Here is a 25,214-nt window from a genome sequence, read left to right on the forward strand (position 1 = left end):
AAGAGGATGTTAAACTAAAGATAAACCAACAATATAAACATAAAATAAAAACACAGGTAACTTCCTATGATTGATAGTCTCTCAAAAAAGAACAATATTTATATTTTCAAACGAAAGCTCCTCTACAGCTTTTCTATTACATGATATAGATGAACGGCAGACACATTACACTTATACCAGGGAGTGGCAAACCTGTGAAAGGTCACATTTCATTTCTTACTTCTATGAATATACCTCCCTTTTAAAGCACTATACAGGGGCTGACACAGAAAGAAGATGTTGTCATGTTTTTGCTTCTTTGCTGAAGGAGATAATGTTTTCATGAAACACCCTTTGTAGAGCAGTTTGTTCGTTTAGGGGACTGCCAGTGTATGTAGATAGAAACAGATTTTTCTAAGGTAATAAAAACATTACGCCTCATTATGTAAGGTCTTTATACACCCCTGATAGACATAGTCATGAATATTATATTGCTTTTCTGTTAATAGATCTGTCAATGATTAAAGCTTTTCCTAACCTTAGTTCAAGGAGATGAACAGAGCACAAAATTTTAACTTTTTTATTTTAAACAAAATAAAACCTTTTCCTCTGTAATATTCGTCTTTAAATTGTGTACTTAACACATTCAATAGAATGATTCAATTGTCATACTTGAGCTATTTATTCAGAAACATTTGTGGGCTTGGTCGCTGTTGTTTTTAAAGGAAAGGACTTTAACCAGATTTTGAGTCTTAAACTGACTAGAGACGTGACAATTGTCACATATCTCAAAACCACTTTCTCTTTCTCTTTCTCTTACAGGAACGCTTGAATGAGATGAAGTTGAGATGGCGTCGAGTGAAGGTAAGAATTAAAGTAAAACATATAACTAAAGATCCAAATATGATGGAATTCCTCTGTATAGACTTTGTTCTATTTAATTATTGTAGTAACTTGTATTTTGTCGGGAATGTTTCACACTATATTTGGCTTCTTAGGTGTGTTTAGCACAAAAATAGCTCGTCAAAAATACACATCTGCAAATATTTCAGAATGTAAATGGCAAATAATTCATAATGTGTTATTTTATTAATCTTTCAAAGGCTTGAATATATATCAAGTAATACCACATAAACCAGGACGGTTACGACATAAATACAGGAAGTACAGTTTCTAGAACTTTCTTACCAAGCGAGATCAAGAGGCCAATTCCAGTTGGAGATTAAAATCTTTATTTCCAGAGATAAAGGACAGAGCCCTTGAGTTTGACCTCTGGTGGAGCTGTTGGGCAATTGCATCTCATAATGAGGTCGACTAAAACATGAAACAGCAACGCCATTTTCTTATCATATAGAGAAGATCATGCTTCCTGCATTATACCCTTTAATGGCGCCAAAACACTGTTTGTGATCAGTTTTTATACTTTTGAATCCTCTGTGTTTAAATATTATCTACTGACTGTTGACCTTTTATGCTTTGCATTCAGGACTTTACCAGCTGAGCAGTATAAATGACAATTTAGCACAAATATTACTTAATGTTATGAAACACTTGTGAGTATTATGGGCGGAGAAATATTGCAAAATAATGCATTGGAACACTAAAGATAAAACATTTACAATATATAATTAATAAATAAGGAAATACTGTTAAATATTAAAGATTTCGAAGTATTAAAATGTTTTAAATGATAAAATACCACAACATGGTCTCTTGTTCAACAAATCTCTTGAACTTCATCAGAGAAGATTTTAAGTCAGAATTAGCATCACCTTCTGAGAAGGCTGTCAGTCAGAGAACATCTTGCATCATTACAATGTTTACGATCACTTAACATGTAACACACACCATAAACGCATGTATACCACATGAACATGTTCACCTCAGTGTTGGACTGTCTAAATAAATAGACTGAAATCAATTACAAAATTATGTATTATGGGGTTTATAAACCTTATGCACACACATTTTAGATGTACATGACATTTCAAAGTATTGCTTAACCATAAATGATTTCTTCCCCACAATATGTAAATTTGGTTGTAGATATTTAGTTTGAATAATTTATCTCAAGTAATGATCTAGATCGGGGTCCCCAAACTTTGAGTTTAGCTCTAACCTTCCTAAACACACCTGCCTGCCATGATCGCGGGTGGTGAGACACGGACAGAGGTGCCAGGTGCAGACAGCGGGTAAGGGGTTAACAAATATTTCATAAATAAATACAAAATTAAAAAAAACACGAGGGGGTAACATAAGAAAACACAGGGAAATAATAACATGACAAGATAGGACAGGACTAACTACACTTAAACAAGGCTAAAATAAACTATTAGTATGAACCACCACACACCACCACACACCACCACACACCACCACACACCACCACACACCACCACACACCACCACACACCACCACACACCACCACACACCACCACACAACACCACACAACACCACACAACACCACACAACACCACACACCACCACACACCACCACACACCACCACACACCACCACACAACACCACACAACACCACACAACACCACACACCACCACACACCACCACACAACACCACACACCACCACACACCACCACACAACACCACACAACACCACACACCACCACACACCACCACACAACACCACACACCACCACACACCACCACACACCACCACACAACACCACACAACACCACACACCACCACACACCACCACACACCACCACACACCACCACACACCACCACACAACACCACACACCACCACACACCACCACACACCACCACACACCACCACACAACACCACACACCACCACACAACACCACACAACACCACACAACACCACACAACACCACACAACACCACACAACACCACACAACACCACACAACACCACACAACACCACACAACACCACACAACACCACACAACACCACACAACACCACACAACACCACACAACACCACACAACACCACACAACACCACACAACACCACACAACACCACACAACACCACACAACACCACACAACACCACACAACACCACACAACACCACACAACACCACACAACACCACACAACACCACACAACACCACACAACACCACACAACACCACACAACACCACACAACACCACACAACACCACACAACACCACACAACACCACACAACACCACACAACACCACACAACACCACACAACACCACACAACACCACACAACACCACACAACACCACACAACACCACACAACACCACACAACACCACACAACACAACACAACACAACACAACACAACACAACACAACACAACACACCACAACACACCACACCACACCACACCACACCACACCACACCACACCACACCACACCACACCACACCACACCACACCACACCACACCACACCACACCACACCACACCACACCACACCACACCACACTACACAGGCACTCACCCAACAACCACAATGAACCAGCACAAGACAGAAGACACAAGGGCATTAAATAAGTGACCAAATCAAGAGGGGAACAGGTGTAGGGTATGAATCAATAACGAGGAGACGAGAGGATGGGAACAGAGACGAGAGCCTATGGCAAGCCAAATAAACTATAATTGCCTCTCTCCACATAAAACATAAGGTTCTGTCATTATCCTGCCACTAAACCAAGAAAAATATGACATGATGTGGAAGAATCATGACACCTGTCTGCCAGTTTCTGATGTGCCTACTAAGATCTTGGTCAGCTGCTTCAGGTGTGTTTATTTAGGGATGGAGTTAACTTCTGCAGGACTGAACCTGGGGACCCCTGATCTATTCTAGTCGAATGACACAGAAAAGACTTGTAGTTTAATCATGTGTTTTTTGTATCGTCATGTGTCCTCCAGTGAGTAATTTGAGGATTATTCTTCTGGGCAAGAATGTCTCAGAAAACAGCAGAGTTGGAAACTTCATCTTGAGAAGATCAGCGTTTGAGACTGAAGCTCCTCCAGATGATGTTGAGCAGCGCAGTGAGAGAGTCAGAGGAAAACTGGAGGAGAGACACATCACTGTGATCAACAATCCTCATGTGCTTCATCCAAACCTCACAGACGATCAGATCAGTCATGAAGTGAGAGAGTGTGTGTCTCTGTCTGCTCCAGGACCTCATGTGATCATCCTCATACTACAACATCATGACTTCAGTGAAGACGACAGAATCAGAGTGAAATATGTGCTGGAGAAATTCAGTGATCAGGCGAATAAATACACCCTAGTGCTGACAGATGAAGACAGAAACACTGAAGAACAGAGCTGTGATTCTATTCATCAGTTAATACAGGAATGTGGAGGTGGACATCTTTATTTTGAAGAAGGAAAGAGAGAATGGCACTCTGAGTTACTCCAAAAGATTAACAAGATACTTGATGATGAAACAAACACATTTCTCAATTGTGACTTGTATGAGGATCAAAATGACACATCGGGTAAGTTTATTTACAAACTAACTGCAAATAAGTGTTTTGTTATACAACTATGACCAAAAAGACCTTTTACCATGTCCTTTCATTGTAAGACTGTTTCTGTGCTTTGAGTTGTATATTGACATTATGATTTACACGTATGTTTTGTGTGTATACAGTCTGCATAAAGAGACAAAGTCCAATTGGTGAACGGCCAGACAGTAAGTGAAACAATACTTGTAAAAATTATTTATAAAACATATTTTAGATAAAAAAAATTAAGAAACTCCATTTTAACTTGGTTAGACAGACACACTTTTCTGATTATTACTATAAACTTTGTGTAAAATTATTATGCAAGTTTTTACTGATTCCAGACCACACCAATCTTTATATATTCTTTAAATTTTTTATTATGTACTGTATAATGTCTATTTATATGGTTAACAAAGCTGAAAGTGAAAAAGCCTTTAGATTCAGGTGTAAATAAATCTAAAATAGAATTTGTGTGGAGGTAAAATTAGTCAAAAAGAGGTTCAATTTACACAGAATTGTGAAAATGGTTATGAGGAACCCTTTAAAACTCTTCTTACTTCTGCATCAGACCTTCGCCATAGGCAAGGCGCAGATTTTCATTTGTTTGTGCATCGTTGTCCGCGTCGCAGTGTTCACAGAGCTGAAGAAGTTCGTTGTGTACGTTAGATGTGTCCCAAATTACATACTATACATTATAAACCATGCAACTCAACCATGTAGGGTATGAATTTATCGTCCCAAAGGGATCATCCCGGTACTTAAGGGAATATTCCACTCAAAAATGAAAATTCTGTCATGAATTATTCACACTCTAGTTGTTCTCCGATAAAATTCTAGCAGTGTTGATGATATGCAGTCCTTCAGCACAGATCTTTTGACAGCCAGACTATGAGGTTAAACAAGGGCTGGCTAAAGGCATGGGCAGGGGTGGGTTGAGCCCACCTAAACATCTGTCTTGCCCAACCAATGAGAATTAAAACATAACACCAAAAATGACTGTATCTTCTGTTGGCTGAAAGCAACATTACTGTTCACTCAAAGAGCAGCTTAAGTTTGTAACAGAGAAGCATGCTACATGCTACATGTGGAAGCAAAATAATGTGCAAAGGAATTTAAGCGCACTACACGCATGCTTTTAATTTATTATAAACAGCATGTAAAATAAATTTTGCAGTAAAATCCAGCGCCGGCGCTGTGTTGGGGCATTCGAGGGCCGTGCACCCCCTAGCGGTCATTGATGCTCCCCTACAGGCCATGGCGTGGCCCAAAAAAAATCCCTTTTAGTTATTATTTTAATATTAAATGTTCAAACTATAACTTAAATAAAATAAAAAGAATGGGGAAAATGCATAATTTTGGTTGTTCATGGCACGTTACTAGGCTTCCTCATGGTGAATGCTTATTGGTCGCCGAGTAAACTTGTTACATTTGATTTGCAGCGCGCGCGCAAAATCCATTTCAAGTTGAAGAACAGTTTTTCAAGTTGGAGCACAGACACACAATACTACACGAGAGAAAGATCAGGTTAGTGCAGCTTGCATTCGGGAAAGACTTGACACGCAAATGCACAAGCGAATGGAAGGACACACAGTACTTAGACGGTTCAGTAGCAACACTCGTCGCCTGCAACTCTTCTGAGGGAAACTCGTTTGTTCAATTCACTTATTGAAGCCAGCCCTGGCTTTCACTGGCCTACTAAACAGGTGAATTGATGATGAATGTTTGTGGGTTCTAACTGCATTTGTGTTTTATACTTGGCTATCTGTAAAGATATATGGGCTTATGTCATTTCTGCTTGGTACGTGCATAAACTGCTGGAAGGTGTGTAACCCAGGTTAAAAACAATTATTAGCATAAAGTAATAGCAGAATATACATTTGTTCTTTAATTATTTTGTTTATGTCACGGTGTGTGGACAGAACCCAACCGCAGGCAGCGGAGTTAAGTAACAAAAACTTTATTTAAACAAAAGACCCTCGATGGGGAAAACATGATCTAAAACAAGACAAAAGTGTAAACTAAAACTTCCCACATGGGGAACAAAACAAACAAAGTCCCATTGAATAGTAAATCAACAAAATCCACAAACTTAGAACAGGAACAAACACGATAATCCATAGACAGGAATAATCCAACAAGGTGACGTGAGGAGGTACGATAATGACAAAATGACAATGAACCGACAAGGGACAGAGGGAAACTGGGGCTTGATAAAGGGAAACACTAACAAGGACTGATGACACAGGGAGAGTGGCGGCAGGTGACATGGATGAAACACTAAGGGAAAGCTAACAGGAGGATTGCACGAGGCAGGTGAGGGGACTGAAACACTAAGGGAAAGATGGATCAGGGCTGGAGAAAAGACTAACACTAATGGACTGCTAACAGGGAAACAAGGGGGCGGGGCTAAAGGACGTGACACCGGAGAGAGAGCATGGCTTCTCAAACCAAAACAATGCTCTTTCTCCACACAAAACACATGGGACTGACATGATCCTGCCACAAGACTCGAAAACCAAGACAAGGAGAGGCAGGATCATGACAGTTTAGAAAATGAGTCCTTTAGAGTATTTAAAGTCCTTGAAACTCTAACAAAAAACGGTGTTTAAAGAATTTATTTTATTTGTTGAAGCACACTTTGTTTTTCTGTATAATTTTTTTTCCATTTCCTGTATTTTATTTTATCTTAATTTATTTATCAAGTTCTACAAAATTTGCATTCTACATAAATCAAAACACAAAAAAATCAGTTAAACCTTATACCATTATTGTTGTGACATCCTACAGGCGAATTTTAGTCTTCTGATTTAACTGGTCCATACGAAGACATTTGTGTGATGATGTGCAACTCGTTTTATGAAGAAAAAAGCCTCAAGTTTTCGGAAACATCTATGAAAAAACTTTGTCTGATGGGGAAATTCTTTTTAACTGATTCAGTGTTTTATTTTTGTCGTCGTAATTTGTTAATTATTTAAGTATAAAAAATATATAGCTATTTATTGTATGCCTATTCTATGTTTTTTATTTAGCCTATATTATATTTATATTATTATTTTCTGTTCTGTTCTGTTGTTTAGGCTATCTGTTCTGGGCCGGGTTTCCCGATAACGATGTAGCCTATCTGAGCTCTTAAAAGAATCTCTACGTGCAAGATTATGACTTTAGCCGCAATTCATCGCGCGTTTCCCAAAAATTTAGCTACTGAACTCGTAGAACGCGAGAACATGTGCTTGAGTCGCTTTCCATTCGCAAAGTGCTGAACTAACCTTATATAGAATAATTTCTGAACGTTTAACCTAACAATCGTCATCTGTTGTGTATAAGGAAACAAGACAGGAAGAAAATATATATAAAATAACATTCTATATAGATCATTGGAGCGAACTGACTCTTGCCGTATCCGGTCGGCAAAACAGCAGATTTCAGCGCTGTCTTCTGTTCCTCTTTTAGATTAAAACCCAAGTCTAAATCGTTCATTGTCATTCTATATAGATCTTTCAGATTTAGGTCTGGATTTCCATACTACTATGAAGTTGCCAATGCGTTAAATGTAACATTCATCATCCAAATGCAGCGAACAAACAAACACACAGGTTATTTTCGTGATCGTAGTGCTCTCTCTATCTCTCTCTGCACACAAGTGAAAGTGACTTATGCCCATGCTCCAGTTCTCGCTTTCCTTGGTTGATTCCTGGGCGTGCCGCATGCTTTTCCGGGATAATTGTCCAATAAGGGATCATTAGATTTTATTCCTGAAACCTGTAGGAACACTGGAGGAGTTTACACAGGATTACAATGTCATAGGTCAAACTAGTTTTTTGACAAGTTGACCAATATTAAGGATGAGAAGCCAGCATGTTTAACATTGTAAATAAGTCAGAATGTATGCACACCGTTGCATCCCCCCTTTAAGAAACAGTTTATTTGCTTGCAATATTTAGGCTAGATTTTAACCTACCGTCCGTCAGGAATGACTGAAAGCTTCCGCTTCAGAAATCTTTCTCTCTCCATTTCAAACACCCCAAATAATGCTGCAGGTGGTAGCAAAACATTGTGCAGTGTATTCAAATTCATTCATTAAAGAGTTTTTTTTGCTTAATTAAGAAGTCAGTGATCGTTCAGTGATGGGAATGTTCCTAGGCCGCTTCCTTTATAGGCTTCTATTTATTTGCTCAACAATAATTATAAAAACAAATTATACTTTTGTAATAAATGCCTGTTTTAATATCTTTAACATCATAAATCATTTAAATTGTGCATGTGTTGAAGTCATATATTGCAGTGTTTGTTGAATTCCAACAAAAGCAAACCTCTCCCAAAGTCACCCAACACGGTGAGAGGATGATAATAAAACTCATTAAGGACTCATTAAAACAAATTCAGGGTTATTTTATGAACCGTTATTTTTAGACTTTTTCTAATACATGTACAAGCATTAGTTTTGTGTTGTTTAAAACTGAATACGAACTTATTTTTTGCGATGTTTCAGTTTAAAAACGCAGATCATCTTTTCAGTAGTTTTCTCCAAATAAACTGTTTGCCGCAAATAATTGCAAATATAAAAAAAAGTTGTATGTCAGAAGTTTACAGAAATTAACAAAAAAGATAATTTTATTAAAACAGAAAAATTCTTATCAGAAAAAAAGAAAATACTTTTGATATGGTCTGTTAATTTAAATTTCATTTTACAAATGATTTAACTAATAATGAAATGAAAACAGTTGTGGATAATATCACGTGTGTGTGTGTTTTTATTGCAGTTGGCACAATGCGGCATAGTCCATCTGGTGATCGCCATTACAGTAAGTCAATACACTTTGGTAAAAAAATAAGAGGTTTATAAACCTTATACACACACCTTTTAGATTTATACATATTTCTAATTATTGCTTAACCATAAATTATTTCTTGCCCACACACAACATGTTACTTTGGCTGTAGATATTTTGTTTGAATCATCTATAAGATGGTGATGATAAATCAAGTAATGATCTATAGCTCGAGGTCCCCAAACTTGGAGTTTAGCTCTACCCTACCTAAACCCACCTGCCTGCCAGTTTCTGCTGTGCCTACTAAGATCTTGATCAGCTGCTTCAGGTGTGTTTATTTAGGGATGGAGTTAACTTCTGCAGGAGACCGGCCCTCCAGGACCGAACCTGGGGACCCCTGATCTATTCTAGTCGGAATTAAACAGAAAATGTCAAAAGACTTGTAGTTCAATCATGTATTTTTTGTATTGTCATGTGTTCTCCAGTGAGTGATTTGAGGATTATTCTTCTGGGCAAGAATATTTCAGAAAACAGCAGAGTGGGAAACTCAGTGATTAAACATCAGTTAAAACAGGAAAGTGGAGGTGGGCATCTTTTTTTTGAAGAAGGAAAATCATGTTACCTTTCTGAGTTATCCAAAAGGATTAAGATGATACTTGATAATGCTGATGACACATTTCTTGTCTGTGACTTATATGAGGACACAGAACAAATATCAGGGGATAAAGAAACCTTAGTGGACAGAAAAATGCCAGCGCATAAAGAAACATCTGTTAATGGAGAAATGCCAGCGCATAAAGAAACATCTGTTAATGGAGAAATGCCAGCGCATAAAGAAACATCTGTTAATGGTGAAATGCCAGCGCATAAAGAAACATCTGTTAATGGAGAAATGCCAGCTCATAAAGAAACATCTGTTAATGGAGAAATGCCAGCTCATAAAGAAACATCTGTTAATGGAGAAATGCCAGCGCATAAAAAAACATCTGTTAATGGAGAAATGCCAGCTCATAAAGAAACATCTGTTAATGGAGAAATGCCAGCGCATAAAGAAACATCTGTTAATGGAGAAATGCCAGCGCATAAAGAAACATCTGTTAATGGAGAAATGCCAGCGCATAAAGAAACATCTGTTAATGGAGAAATGCCAGCTCATAAAGAAACATCTGTTAATGGAGAAATGCCAGCTCATAAAGAAACATCTGTTAATGGAGAAATGCCAGCGCATAAAGAAACATCTGTTAATGGAGAAATGCCAGCGCATAAAGAAACATCTGTTAATGGAGAAATGCCAGCTCATAAAGAAACATCTGTTAATGGAGAAATGCCAGCGCATAAAGAAACATCTGTTAATGGAGAAATGCCAGCGCATAGAGAAACATCTGTTAATGGAGAAGAAATGCCAGCGCATAGAGAAACATCTGTTAATGGAGAAATGCCAGCTCATAAAGAAACATCTGTTAATGGAGAAATGCCAGCGCATAAAGAAACATCTGTTAATGGAGAAATGCCAGCGCATAAAGAAACATCTGTTAATGGAGAAATGCCAGCGCATAAAGAAACATCTGTTAATGGAGAAATGCCAGCGCATAAAGAAACATCTGTTAATGGAGAAATGCCAGCGCATAGAGAAACATCTGTTAATGGTGAAATGCCAGCGCATAAAGAAACATCTGTTAATGATGAAATGCCAGCGCATAAAGAAACATATGTTAATGGAGAAATGCCAGCTCATAAAGAAACATCTGTTAATGGAGAAATGCCAGCGCATAGAGAAACATCTGTTAATGGAGAAATGCCAGCGCATAGAGAAACATCTGTTAATGGAGAAATGCCAGCGCATAAAGAAACATCTGTTAATGGTGAAATGCCAGCGCATAAAGAAACATATGTTAATGGAGAAATGCCAGCTCATAAAGAAACATCTGTTAATGGAGAAATGCCAGCGCATAAAGAAACATCTGTTAATGGAGAAATGCCAGCTCATAAAGAAACATCTGTTAATGGAGAAATGCCAGCGCATAAAGAAACATCTGTTAATGGAGAAATGCCAGCGCATAAAGAAACATCTGTTAATGGAGAAATGCCAGCGCATAAAGAAACATCTGTTAATGGAGAAATGCCAGCTCATAAAGAAACATCTGTTAATGGAGAAATGCCAGCGCATAAAGAAACATCTGTTAATGGAGAAATGCCAGCGCATAAAGAAACATCTGTTAATGGAGAAGAAATGCCAGCGCATAGAGAAACATCTGTTAATGGAGAAATGCCAGCTCATAAAGAAACATCTGTTAATGGAGAAATGCCAGCGCATAAAGAAACATCTGTTAATGGAGAAATGCCAGCGCATAAAGAAACATCTGTTAATGGAGAAATGCCAGCGCATAAAGAAACATCTGTTAATGGAGAAATGCCAGCGCATAAAGAAACATCTGTTAATGGAGAAATGCCAGCGCATAAAGAAACATCTGTTAATGGAGAAATGCAAGCTCATAAAGAAACATCTGTTAATGGAGAAATGCCAGCGCATACAGAAACATCTGTTAATGGAGAAATGCCAGCGCATAAAGAAACATCTGTTAATGGAGAAATGCCAGCGCATATAGAAACATCTGTTAATGGAGAAATGCCAGCGCATAAAGAAACATCTGTTAATGGAGAAATGCCAGCTCATAAAGAAACATCTGTTAATGGAGAAATGCCAGCGCATAAAGAAACATCTGTTAATGGAGAAATGCCAGCGCATAAAGAAACATCTGTTAATGGAGAAATGCCAGCGCATAAAGAAACATCTGTTAATGGAGAAATGCCAGCGCATAAAGAAACATCTGTTAATGGAGAAATGCCAGCTCATAAAGAAACATCTGTTAATGGAGAAATGCCAGCGCATAAAAAAACATCTGTTAATGGAGAAATGCCAGCTCATAAAGAAACATCTGTTAATGGTGAAATAACAGCGCATAAAGAAACATCTGTTAATGGAGAAATGCCAGCGCATAAAGAAACATCTGTTAATGGAGAAATGCCAGCTCATAAAGAAACATCTGTTAATGGTGAAATAACAGCGCATAAAGAAACATCTGTTAATGGAGAAATGCCAGCGCATAAAGAAACATCTGTTAATGGAGAAATGCCAGCGCATAAAGAAACATCTGTTAATGGAGAAATGCCAGCGCATAAAGAAACATATGTTAATGGAGAAATGCCAGCGCATAAAGAAACATCTGTTAATGGAGAAATGCCAGCGCATAAAGAAACATCTGTTAATGGAGAAATGCCAGCGCATAAAGAAACATCTGTTAATGGTGAAATGCCAGCGCATAAAGAAACATCTGTTAATGGTGAAATGCCAGCGCATAAAGAAACATCTGTTAATGGTGAAATGCCAGCGCATAAAGAAACATCTGTTAATGGAGAAATGCCAGCGCATAAAGAAACATCTGTTAATGGAGAAATGCCAGCGCATAAAGAAACATATGTTAATGGAGAAATGCCAGCGCATAAAGAAACATCTGTTAATGGAGAAATGCCAGCTCATAAAGAAACATCTGTTAATGGAGAAATGCCAGCGCATAAAGAAACATCTGTTAATGGAGAAATGCCAGCGCATAAAGAAACATCTGTTAATGGAGAAATGCCAGCGCATAAAGAAACATATGTTAATGGAGAAATGCCAGCGCATAAAGAAACATCTGTTAATGGTGAAATTCCAGCGCATAAAGAAACATCTGTTAATGGAGAAATGCCAGCTCATAAAGAAACATCTGTTAATGGTGAAATGCCAGCGCATAAAGAAACATCTGTTAATGGAGAAATGCCAGCGCATAAAGAAACATCTGTTAATGGAGAAATGCCAGCGCATAAAGAAACATCTGTTAATGGAGAAATGCCAGCGCATAAAGAAACATCTGTTAATGATGAAATGCCAGCGCATAAAGAATCATCTGTTAATGGAGAAATGCCAGCGCACAAAGAAACATCTGTTAATGGAGAAATGCCAGCGCATAAAGAAACATCTGTTAATGGTGAAATGCCAGCGCATAAAGAAACATATGTTAATGGAGAAATGCCAGCGCATAAAGAAACATCTGTTAATGGAGAAATGCCAGCTCATAAAGAAACATCTGTTAATGGAGAAATGCCAGCGCATAAAGAAACATCTGTTAATGGAGAAATGCCAGCGCATAAAGAAACATCTGTTGATGGAGAAATGCCAGCGCATAAAGAAACATCTGTTGATGGAGAAATGCCAGCGCATAAAGAAACATCTGTTAATGGAGAAGAAATGCCAGCGCATAGAGAAACATCTGTTAATGGAGAAATGCCAGCTCATAAAGAAACATCTGTTAATGGAGAAATGCCAGCGCATAAAGAAACATCTGTTAATGGAGAAATGCCAGCTCATAAAGAAACATCTGTTAATGGAGAAATGCCAGCGCATAAAGAAACATCTGTTAATGGAGAAATGCCAGCTCATAAAGAAACATCTGTTAATGGAGAAATGCCAGCGCATAAAGAAACATCTGTTAATGGTGAAATGCCAGCGCATAAAGAAACATCTGTTAATGGTGAAATGCCAGCGCATAAAGAAACATATGTTAATGGAGAAATGCCAGCGCATAAAGAAACATCTGCAGAAGGAAAATTGCCAGCGCATAAAGAAACATCTGCAGAAGGAAAAATGCCAGCGGATAAAGAAACATCTGCGGATGGAGAAATGCCAGCGCATAAAGAAACATATGTTAATGGAGAAATGCCAGCGCATAAAGAAACATCTGTTAATGGAGAAATGCCAGCGCATAAAGAAACATCTGTTAATGGAGAAATGCCAGCGCATAAAGAAACATCTGTTAATGGTGAAATGCCAGCGCATAAAGAAACATCTGTTAATGGTGAAATGCCAGCGCATAAAGAAACATCTGTTAATGGTGAAATGCCAGCGCATAAAGAAACATCTGTTAATGGAGAAATGCCAGCGCATAAAGAAACATCTGTTAATGGAGAAATGCCAGCGCATAAAGAAACATATGTTAATGGAGAAATGCCAGCGCATAAAGAAACATCTGTTAATGGAGAAATGCCAGCTCATAAAGAAACATCTGTTAATGGAGAAATGCCAGCGCATAAAGAAACATCTGTTAATGGAGAAATGCCAGCGCATAAAGAAACATCTGTTGATGGAGAAATGCCAGCGCATAAAGAAACATATGTTAATGGAGAAATGCCAGCGCATAAAGAAACATCTGTTAATGGTGAAATTCCAGCGCATAAAGAAACATCTGTTAATGGAGAAATGCCAGCTCATAAAGAAACATCTGTTAATGGTGAAATGCCAGCGCATAAAGAAACATCTGTTAATGGAGAAATGCCAGCGCATAAAGAAACATCTGTTAATGGAGAAATGCCAGCGCATAAAGAAACATCTGTTAATGGAGAAATGCCAGCGCATAAAGAAACATCTGTTAATGATGAAATGCCAGCGCATAAAGAATCATCTGTTAATGGAGAAATGCCAGCGCACAAAGAAACATCTGTTAATGGAGAAATGCCAGCGCATAAAGAAACATCTGTTAATGGTGAAATGCCAGCGCATAAAGAAACATATGTTAATGGAGAAATGCCAGCGCATAAAGAAACATCTGTTAATGGAGAAATGCCAGCTCATAAAGAAACATCTGTTAATGGAGAAATGCCAGCGCATAAAGAAACATCTGTTAATGGAGAAATGCCAGCGCATAAAGAAACATCTGTTGATGGAGAAATGCCAGCGCATAAAGAAACATCTGTTGATGGAGAAATGCCAGCGCATAAAGAAACATCTGTTAATGGAGAAGAAATGCCAGCGCATAGAGAAACATCTGTTAATGGAGAAATGCCAGCTCATAAAGAAACATCTGTTAATGGAGAAATGCCAGCGCATAAAGAAACATCTGTTAATGGAGAAATGCCAGCGCATAAAGAAACATCTGTTAATGGAGAAATGCCAGCTCATAAAGAAACATCTGTTAATGGAGAAATGCCAGCGCATAAAGAAACATCTGTTAATGGTGAAATGCCAGCGCATAAAGAAACATCTGTTAATGGTGAAATGCCAGCGCATAAAGAAACATATGTTAATGGAGAAATGCCAGCGCATAAAGAAACATCTGCAGAAGGAAAATTGCCAGCGCATAAAGAAACATCTGCAGAAGGAAAAATGCCAGCGGATAAAGAAACATCTGCGGATGGAGAAATGCCAGCGCATAAAGAAACATCTGTTAATGGTTTAGTCAAAGCAGAAGCAGATTCTGATCACAATGAAGCTGGAAAACACAAAAACGGTAATTAAAAATACATGTTGGGTTTGCATTTCAAATGATTTAGTTAAGGAACATCCAGTATGCACCACATTATTTCACAACGTGTTACAGTTAATTTAAGCTAGAAACAATAAAAACATTACATTTAATTTAATGTGTAATGTAATTGTAATGTAATGTGTAACCTTATAATGTAGCTTGTATTTTGGAAGTCCATATAAGAAATGTATTTGTGAAGGTGATAATCAGAAAATGTAAACATCACATACAGTAGTACATAAAATACAGCACATTTGAAGTATATTACCCATAATCAGTTAATTTTAATACTGCGATCAAATGGAATATCCACATTTTCTGTTATTTCAATACTGTACAAAGTGTTCAGCAGAGCCGACAAGATTAATAAGATTAAATATTATTTTTGGCAACAGCCCTGTTTTTCAGATTTGTCTTTTGCTGCTCAGAGTATAATCTGATGATGATTTCTGATGAAAAACATTTATCTTCTGTACATTGGCTTTCCTAAAAACTTAATTTGTTGAATTCAAGACAATTTTTCTGTCTGCACTAATGGCCTCATAGACAATACACTGACATACTATGCAGCTGCGCTCGAGTTTGAGTCCAGATTATTTTGTGGTGTACAATTAAACATTCAAGTGATATTCACATCTAAATGGATTATGTTGTTGCTTTATATACTGCTATATTTCATACCATATGTAATCTTCTCTTCTTCAGATATTACAGAAGGTTCAGATGATGTGAGGATTGTCCTGCTGGGAAAAACTGGAGCTGGGAAGAGTGCGACAGCAAATACCATTTTAGGGAGAAAAGCTTTTAAAGCAGATGTATCTGATGGGTCTGTTACTAAAGAGTGTCAGAGAGAAACAGGTAAAGTCAACAGGCAAAACATCACCGTGATCGACACTCCAGGACTGTTCAATACTGAACTGAGTCCTGAAGAGATCCAGACAGAAATGATCAACTGTATCTCAATGACACTGCCAGGACCACATGTGTTCATTATTGTGTTGAGTTTAGCACAACGCTTCACCAAAGAAGAGACAGAAACAGTCAAGATCATCCAAGAGACTTTTGGTGAAAACTCTACATGGTACAGCATGGTGCTCTTCACCAGAGGAGATGATCTTAAAGATAAAACCATTGAAGAGTACCTGAAAAAATCCAAACCTCCATTAAAGAACCTCATAGAACAGTGTGGAAACAGATATCATGTGTTCAATAATACTGAGACTGAAGACCAAACACAAGTTTCTGCTCTACTGGAGAAAATAGACGTCATGGTGAAAGCAAACGGAGGAAGTTACTACTCAAGTAAGATATTCAGACAGATGGAGCGAGAAAAACAAGAAAAAGAAATAAAGAGACTGATGGAGAGAATTGAACAACTGAGCAAAGAGAAAGAAGAAGAGATAGAGAGAACGAAGATGATGATGGAGCGAGAGAGACAGATGCAGGATAAGATGAGAAGAGAACGAGAGATGTTTAAATACGAAATGGAGGAAATGAAAAAAGAAAATAAAGATCTTCAGATCAAATATGACAAACTAACAGAGGAACTGAGGAATAAAGCAGAGATTGAACGACAGAATCATGAGACAGAGAAAAAGAAAACAAAAGAGGAGTATAAAGAGACAGAAGAAAGCTATAAAGGAAATATTAAGGAGCAAGAGCGACAGATGCGAGATGAGATGAGAAGAGAACGAGAAAGATGTGAGAGAGAGAAACAAGATGAAAGACTGAGTAAAGAAGAAGAGGATCAGAAAAGAAAAGAGAAAGAAAAGAAAATATTGGACCAATATGAGAAAATTAAAAAGGAGAAAGAGAGGACAGAAAGAGAAAGAAACGATCTTCAGCTCAAACATAAAACAGACACAACAGACATGGAGAGAATGAAGAAGATGATGGAGCAAGAAAGACAGAATCATGAGCAAGAGAAGAAGAAAAGAGAAGAAGAGTTTAGAGAAAATGAAAAACAGTACAGAGAGAAGATGAAAGAAATAGAAAAACAGCATCAAGAGCAATTATTGAGAGAACAGAATCAATTCAATAAAAGACTTGAGGAAACAGAGCAACAGATGAAAGATGAAAGACGAAGGATTGAAAATGAGAAACAAAACTGGACAGAGAAACAGAAAACACTTGAAGAAAGAATCCAGAATGAGAAACATCTGAGAGAAGGAGAATGTCAAAATTATGAGGAGAGAATTCAACTGACTAAACAACGATGTCAAGATGAAGCCATGAGAGTAAAACCAAAGACTTATGAAGAAGACAGAAGAAGAGACGTGGAGAACATACAACTGTGCTGCTCTAAAGCAACTTCATGTCAACAGGTGAGTTCCTTTTTTTCGCTCTAGCTTCTCCCTGATTCATTTATATTTATATTCAATGTATAAATTAGTTTGGTCCTGTAGTTTAAAATACTGGAGAGAAAAGTTTAGTCAAGTAACGTTTCCTCTCGGTTTCTTTTGCTTGTCATCAGTAATAATCTTCAGGATCTCTATTGTTTGTGAATGTGTATCAGAAGTTAAGGGCGATCCACGAGCGCGTGCATGCGCAGTAACCGTCTGTATAACTATTGACTAGATGAAACACTTATTTTAAGAGCATATTCATTAGAAATGATCAAATCATGACTATTTTGACATTCTCAGTTGGCAATAACAATTAAGTGTTTAATACATTAATCTGTTCATGTATTTATTTACAGAGAGATGAAGCTGAAGCAAAAATGAATGAACAGCTTAAAACACTCTTCACTAGACTACACTTGACAAACAAGAAGCAAATCAAAATGAGAAGGGAAGACATTCTTCAAATCAGCAAATCTTCACTTCAGTCTCAGGAGCCACAGAATGAGTCTGAACTGGTGAACTCATTCCTACAAAAACTGTTGAACATGAACTACAGAGCAAGAGACAATCTCATAAAACACAGAGAAGAGGATTCAGAGATTCACAGTGATATTCACCCGATGGATGTTCAGATGGCTGTGTTTCATTGTTCTGATAGTTTCCTAAAGCAGCTGATGGTCACTAAACTCTCTCAGTGTCAGTTTGCTCTTCCTCTGCTTGTTCCTGATCCATTCACACAACACATTGAGTTTCCTCTCTGGACATTCAGACAGATCAACAAGAGCTGGAAGATCAGATATACTGACAGTAGAATGACCAGTCAAACCCAACCGGTCTGCAAAGCAGAAACTCCAATGGTGTCGTTCTTCAGGTTTGGTTCTGTGTCTTCATCTAAATCTCAGCTGATGAACAGTCTGATCAATGAGAAACACGACACGTTCTTCCACAGAAACTGTTCAGGCAGCAGCAGAAGCAGATTACTGATGGATGGAGTGGTGGAGATCGCCTGGTACTGTCCATCTGGAAAAAACACAGACAAATTTACTGAATGTGTTGCGTTCTGTAATCTTCATGGTGACGCAGGAGTCAATGAGACACAATATGAGATTTTAACCAGCATTTCTTCAGTCAATGTCCTTTTCTTACCTGATTTTGGACAGAAGAACCAGTATAAGGGTTTGGTGAGATCACTCTTCAGATCTCCTCAGCCTCTTATTTGTCTGCTCACAGAGAATGAGTGTGATCGAACTCAACTGGCAGATGGAAAATTCATGATTGGTCTTTTGAACAAAAATCATTCAGATCTATGTAAACAGATAAGAGACGCTATCAGAGTCAGTCTGAAAGAGCACAAGAGGACTTTTAAACTGGAAGATGTGGCCAAACACACAGGAATTGAAGTAGATGAGAAGAATCCAGAGTGTCAGAGAGGAAGAGAAGCAGCACTTCAGATCATGAGATTACTGGATGGAGAAGATCCATCAACAGTGAAAGAAACAAACCTGCCGTGTCACGGAAAACTCTGGCATGACTGGTGTAAAGTCAACAAAGAGCTCCATCATTTAGGAGGAGAAAATATAGAAGAAGAGAAAAGTACCAAACTAAAGCTGATGAGAGAAATAAGAGAAAAGCAAGTAGATAAGGGATCAAGTGAGCTTATGAAGATTTTCTTTGAAGAACTGAGATCACTGAAAAAAGATGAAACAAACTTTTTGCTCAAATGGACAATAAACCTGTTGGATGACTTCACGTCACATAAGCTTTGTGAAATTCATAAGGAATATGATGTGAAGTGGAGTGAAGTCTTAGCTTTAAAAAAGATGCCTGATAAACTAGACCAACTCAAGATTGAACAAACAAAACTTGAGAAAACATCAGAACAAATCAACAGAACAACATTTGGACTGGAACACATTATGAGAGAGGTCAGTCAGATCTATGAATCGTGGGCATCTGTAAACAAGAACACAGATTTCTCTTTTCTCACGAGTCTTGCAGCAGAGATGATGATGTCTGGATTTCCACTGGAGCTGATGGATGGAGACGCTGCTCATGTTCCTCTGATGTGGGTTTCTGCTGTTCTAGATGAACTCATAAAGAATCTGGGAGATCAGAGAGTGTTTGTTCTGTCAGTTTTAGGGATTCAGAGTTCAGGGAAATCCACGCTGTTGAACGCCATGTTTGGACTTGAGTTTGCTGTCAGTGCCGGCCGCTGCACCAGAGGAGCTTTCATGCAGATGCTGAAAGTGTCTGAAGACATTAAACATCAGCTGAAGTTTGATTATATTCTGGTTGTTGATACTGAGGGTCTTCGTGCACCAGAACTGGATGGAAGATCAACAAGAAATCGTGATAATGAATTGGCCACATTTGTTGTTGGTCTGGGAAATCTGACATTGATCAACATCTTTGGAGAAAACCCGTCTGACATGAAGGACATTCTCCAGATTGTTGTTCAGGCCTTTCTGAGGATGAAGGAGGTGAGACTGAATCCCAGCTGTATGTTTGTTCATCAGAACGTTTCAGACGTCACAGCTGGAGATAAAAACATGGAGGGAAGAAGACGACTGCAGGAGACACTGGATGAGATGACAAAACTCGCTGCTAAAGTAGAAGTCTGTGATGCTGAATGTTTCAGTGATGTCATTGCATTTGATGTTCAGAATGATGTGAAATATTTCTCTCAACTGTGGGAGGGAAGCCCACCCACGGCACCACCAAACCCAAACTACTGTGAGAATGTTCAAGAACTGAAAGAATCTATTTTAAGACATGCTTCAAACTCAGACGGCATGATGCTGACACACCTAAGAGGACGTATTGATGATCTCTGGAAGGCTTTAATGAATGAACAGTTTGTGTTCAGCTTCAAGAATTCTCTGGAAATCGCAACTTACAGGAAATTAGAGACAGAATACAGTAAGTGGAGCTGGAGTCTTAGAAGTGCCATGCTGGGAATTGAGAACAAACTACACAACAGAATAGAAAATGAAGCGGTTCATGAAGTTGAGGAAACTGATCTTCAAAGAGAACTTCAGGTAAAAAGTGAGGAAGTGAAAAAGACGATGTCAGACTTCTTTGAGAAAGACAGAGATGCAGGAATAATGAATCAGTGGAAATCTTCTTTTGAAATAAAAATCAAAGAGCTTCAGGAAAATATCGTGAGAGAGACGAGGAAGAAATTGGATCAGGTTCTTCAACAGCAAGACATGAAGAAAAAGATTGATGCTCAGAGGACACAACATGAAAACAGTCTTTTTGAAAAGAGCAAAGAACTTGCATTAAAGCTAAAGGACAAAGCAAATGACGAAATTATAATGAAGAAAGAGTTTGAATGCTTTTGGGAACAACAGATAACTGTGATTATCAGACACACTCCTACAGTCAAAAACATTGATTTATTGAAAGATGTGGCAGATCTGCTCAGAAGCAACTATGAAAGTCTCCCAGTAGACATGAAATTAAGCAGCGAGTACATTGATATGTTTTCTCTGCCAAGATATTTCCATTATGTGCAGTTGAAGAAATCCAGTGGAATTAAGGGAGCTTTCAACAATGCCTACAAAGGAGCTAAACAGATATTGGGCTTTGTTTTATCATCAGAAGATGAAGTGCAGATAAGAACTTTAATCACTGAAGTTGCACAGCAGACAGATAAAATGATTCAGTCATATAACATTGTAAAGATGGGCTACAACATCAGCTACATTCAACAACTCATAGATCACATAAAGACAAAAATAACAGATCATGAGAACGAACCAAAAGTGAAGTATGAGTTCAAGAGAGAATTCTTCAGGGATTTAGTGCTTTACATCTGTCAGAGAGCAAACAAGACAATCATTGATCAACACAGAATGTTCAGAGAAGCCCATGATCCTGTTCTCTATTCTCAACGTAAGAAAGAAGAATACTACAGGATCTTCCAGAAATACTGTCAAGGATCAACATCAGCTGCCATTACTGGTGAATTTATCTGTAATAAACTTAAAGAAACCATCGAGCAGAATGTCTACAAACAAACTGCCAGAGATTTATCAGATGAAATGAAGACAAACTGTGAATCACTGAATGGAAACAGATCAAATCTGGAGAAACACATCCTGTCAAAGCTGGCTAGAACAGAGGATTTCACAGCATACATGACCTACATTCAGAATCCAGAAGAACACTTTAAACATTTCATCAGAGCTGAAGTCAGTCAGTACATCACTGATAGATTTCATGACAGTGTTCAACCTAAGATTGAAAATAACATCACAATCCTGCAGAAGAAGATCATAAACTCAGCACATGAGTCCACCAGACATGTTCAAGATGAAGATGGAGATGTTCATTCATGGTTTGATCGTTTCACACACCTGCTGTCTGATGTGCTGGTGTTCTCTGTAAGTGACATCAGTGGAGTGAATATTGATGATGTTGATGTCAACTTCCTACATGATGTGATAACAAAAGAAATCCCTTCTATAATGTCAGATATACGCCGTAGATTCACTACAGAAACATTTCCAGTGAAGCTGGACTATCCAGACAGACCAGATGAGATTCTGATTGGTCATTTCTGTCAGTGCTGTTGGGTTCAGTGTCCTTTCTGTGCTGCCATCTGCACCAACACCATAGAAAACCATGATGGAGATCACAGTGTTCCTTTCCATCGTAATAATGGACTGAATGGGTGGTATTACAATGGAACAACAAACCTAGCTATCAACATCTGCACATCAGCAGTGGCCAGTGATCGATCTTTTGATCCAAATCCAGATCCAGACAAAGATGACACATGCCTATGGAAAGAATACAGAAAAGGAGGTCCTAAATATGCTCAGTGGAGTATCACCCCTGACCTCTCTGAGCTGCCGTACTGGAAATGGTTTGTGTGCAAATTCCAGAAGCATCTGGAAGAGTATTACAAGAAAACCTTTGATGGGACTGGAAGGATTCCAGATGAATGGAAAAAATACTCCATAGAAGAAGCTATTGAGAGTTTAGATAAATACATTTAGTGAACACAAAGAAGGAGACTCTTGATATACAAGACTTTTTTAAATGAGTTTCTGTCACACACCTGGTAATATACAAAACTAAAAATAGCCTTTAATAATATGTGATTAATGATTAACACAGAAGTAACTGGTCTAGACTTATAGACAGATGTTAGATGAATTTATCAGAGTTTGATTAAATAATACTTACACAGAATCATCTCCACTGTAGTAATATATAGCTACAGTATATCTACCAAATATTTATATGTATCTACAATCACAGTTTATTTCCACAGTTTATCATCACAATTATTAAGTAATCGTTTCATCGCATTTATTTGATGTCATCGCATTTATTGTGAATCCATAGAAATCAACTGATCTGCAGTATTTGCTGCATTTTACATCTACTGTCATTGATCTTCACTCACTGTTACAGTCAAATGACATTTCTCCATCATTTGAGTTTTATCAGCTTTATATTTTTTGTTGATTTGCTTTGTTTCCAGATTTGCTGCATCTACACAGCAAGACTCTCATATCTAGTTTTAGTTTTCAAGACTCAAGTCTTCTCTGTTAATGTCACTTTACAGTAAATAATATCAGTTGTTTACAACATTTCCAAAGTATATATTTTCTTCATTAAATAAATGAATCATCAGTAATAGTTGTTAAAAGGCTTATAAAAGACAATTAATCACCAAATGTTATAATCGTGACAGCTATAACCTTATATGATAAACTACTGTATATTTGTAATCGACACATTTAGAAAGTTTCCTGAATTTGAAATAAAGCACAATGATTATAAATGATCAAACTGTTGTTTTTTCCCTTTACTGCAGAAATATAATACAAACTGTTGATTAAAGGTTCTAGATGAAAGTTCAGCTTTATCTTGTTTAATCCTGTCAATCACAACATCAGGTCAGATCTGTATGAACAGCTGCTTTCATCAGTGATCGATTCTTGACATCTGGCTTCATTTTCTGTTGAGTATCTGCCTCTATTCACACTATTCAGTTAAACTTCTAAATGTAATAGAAATTAATTAATTGCTCCTCTTATTTACTACTAACAAAGAACAATTTAGCTTTTCAGAATATGAATCCTTATTAATGTTAGTTAATATCAACACAACTACTCATGTTTATGGTGCATTAACTGATGTTAACGGGTACAATGTTTGATTTAAAAAATATTAAAGTAAATGTTAAAAATAGCATAAGCTAAGATTAATAAATGCTGTAGAACTCATTTTTAAATTTTCAATGTTCATGATAACCACTGAACATGACTAATTTGCCAATTCTTTTTCTAATTTGCCAACCAGTGTTAAACACATTGTTCTTAGTTTAGTGATTGAGTCTTTAACAAATTTATTTATTTTTATTTTGGCTTTTAGGATAAAGATAATCAATAAAACGTTTTCTAATAAAGTGGTTAGTGCATTTTTTATCTAGAACAAAGATCCCTTGAATTGATAGTGGGGCCAATTGTGGTTGTATCGTATAAAATGCCAAAGTATTTCTTGTTAGAAGGACAAAACCTTGAGGTTAATTAAACCTTTACGTAATTTATCAAAGTCTGATTTTAAGAGTTTGAAATTATGTTTGATGCAAAATTGTTCATAATTAAAAAAATGTCCATTGGTATCCATTAAGTCGGCCATGGACCATTTGTTTCTCCCATACCAATCCTCAAAGAACAGAGATCGGTTGCGGTACAAAATATATCTGTTGTTCCAGAGTACAGATGTATGGGGTGAGAAGCTATGTACGTATAACATCTTCCAATACAAGAGTATTTGTTTGTGAAACTCTGACAATGATATAGGTAATCTGTTAACATTAAAGTCCGCTCTAAGAAGAAATTCTTATCCTCCAATTTTCTTGAATAAGGCCCAAAAGGAGTTGTTGTGTTTGATCCAAGATTTTAACCAATTTATTTTTGAGGTTCCATTAAGGCAGTCAAAATTAATAGCTTTTAGTCCTCCATCCTTTGTGTCTTTAACCATATTTCTTCATATAATGTGGTCTGTTTCTCCAAATGAAGTTTAGGTTGATTTGGTTGATAGATTGAATCAATTTGTTTGGAATGGCATTGGAATAGGCTGAGTAAATACATCTTGATAAACATTCCATCTTAGTTAGGTAAATTCGACCTAGTATCGATCAGCCCCACTGTAGCCAAATATTTAGTCTTGATTTGCATTCTTTAATTTTATTTTCTACATTCAGAAGATGTCTTTGTTTTTGGTCCTTGGAAAGGTAAATCCCCAGGTATTTGATTTCTGATTTAATAGGGATATTACG

General features: G+C 37.5%; 1 protein-coding gene across 2 annotated transcripts; it reads left to right on the forward strand.

The window, feature by feature from the left end:
- Positions 1-711: 711 nt before the first annotated feature.
- On the forward strand, positions 712-23,711 carry LOC306907114 (interferon-induced very large GTPase 1-like). Of its 2 annotated transcripts, XM_079478976.1 has the most exons (6): positions 712-843; positions 3,869-4,447; positions 4,603-4,644; positions 9,220-9,261; positions 16,272-17,890; positions 18,268-23,711. In XM_079478976.1, the coding sequence occupies exons 1-6, from the start codon at positions 828-830 to the stop codon at positions 22,915-22,917; spliced, it is 6,948 nt and encodes a 2,315-aa protein (XP_079335102.1). In that variant the 5' UTR covers positions 712-827; the 3' UTR covers positions 22,918-23,711. The 2 variants fall into 2 exon arrangements, with proteins under 2 accessions (XP_079335102.1, XP_079335101.1); XM_079478975.1 differs by lacking the exons at positions 712-843; positions 3,869-4,447; positions 4,603-4,644; positions 9,220-9,261 and adding an exon at positions 13,358-15,548.
- Positions 23,712-25,214: the final 1,503 nt, after the last annotated feature.

Source organism: Barbatula barbatula (genome assembly GCF_947034865.1).
Source record: "Barbatula barbatula genome assembly, chromosome: 17".
Taxonomy (NCBI): Eukaryota; Metazoa; Chordata; class Actinopteri; order Cypriniformes; family Nemacheilidae; genus Barbatula; species Barbatula barbatula.

Coding starts and splice junctions, on each gene's coding strand:
- LOC306907114 (XM_079478975.1), top strand. CDS start 13,367: ATGCCAGCGCATAAAGAAACATCTGTTAATGGAGAAATGCCAGCGCAT. Junction 15,549..16,271: donor AGCTGGAAAACACAAAAACG/GTAATTAAAAAT, acceptor TCTCTTCTTCAG/ATATTACAGAAGGTTCAGAT. Junction 17,891..18,267: donor AAGCAACTTCATGTCAACAG/GTGAGTTCCTTT, acceptor ATTTATTTACAG/AGAGATGAAGCTGAAGCAAA.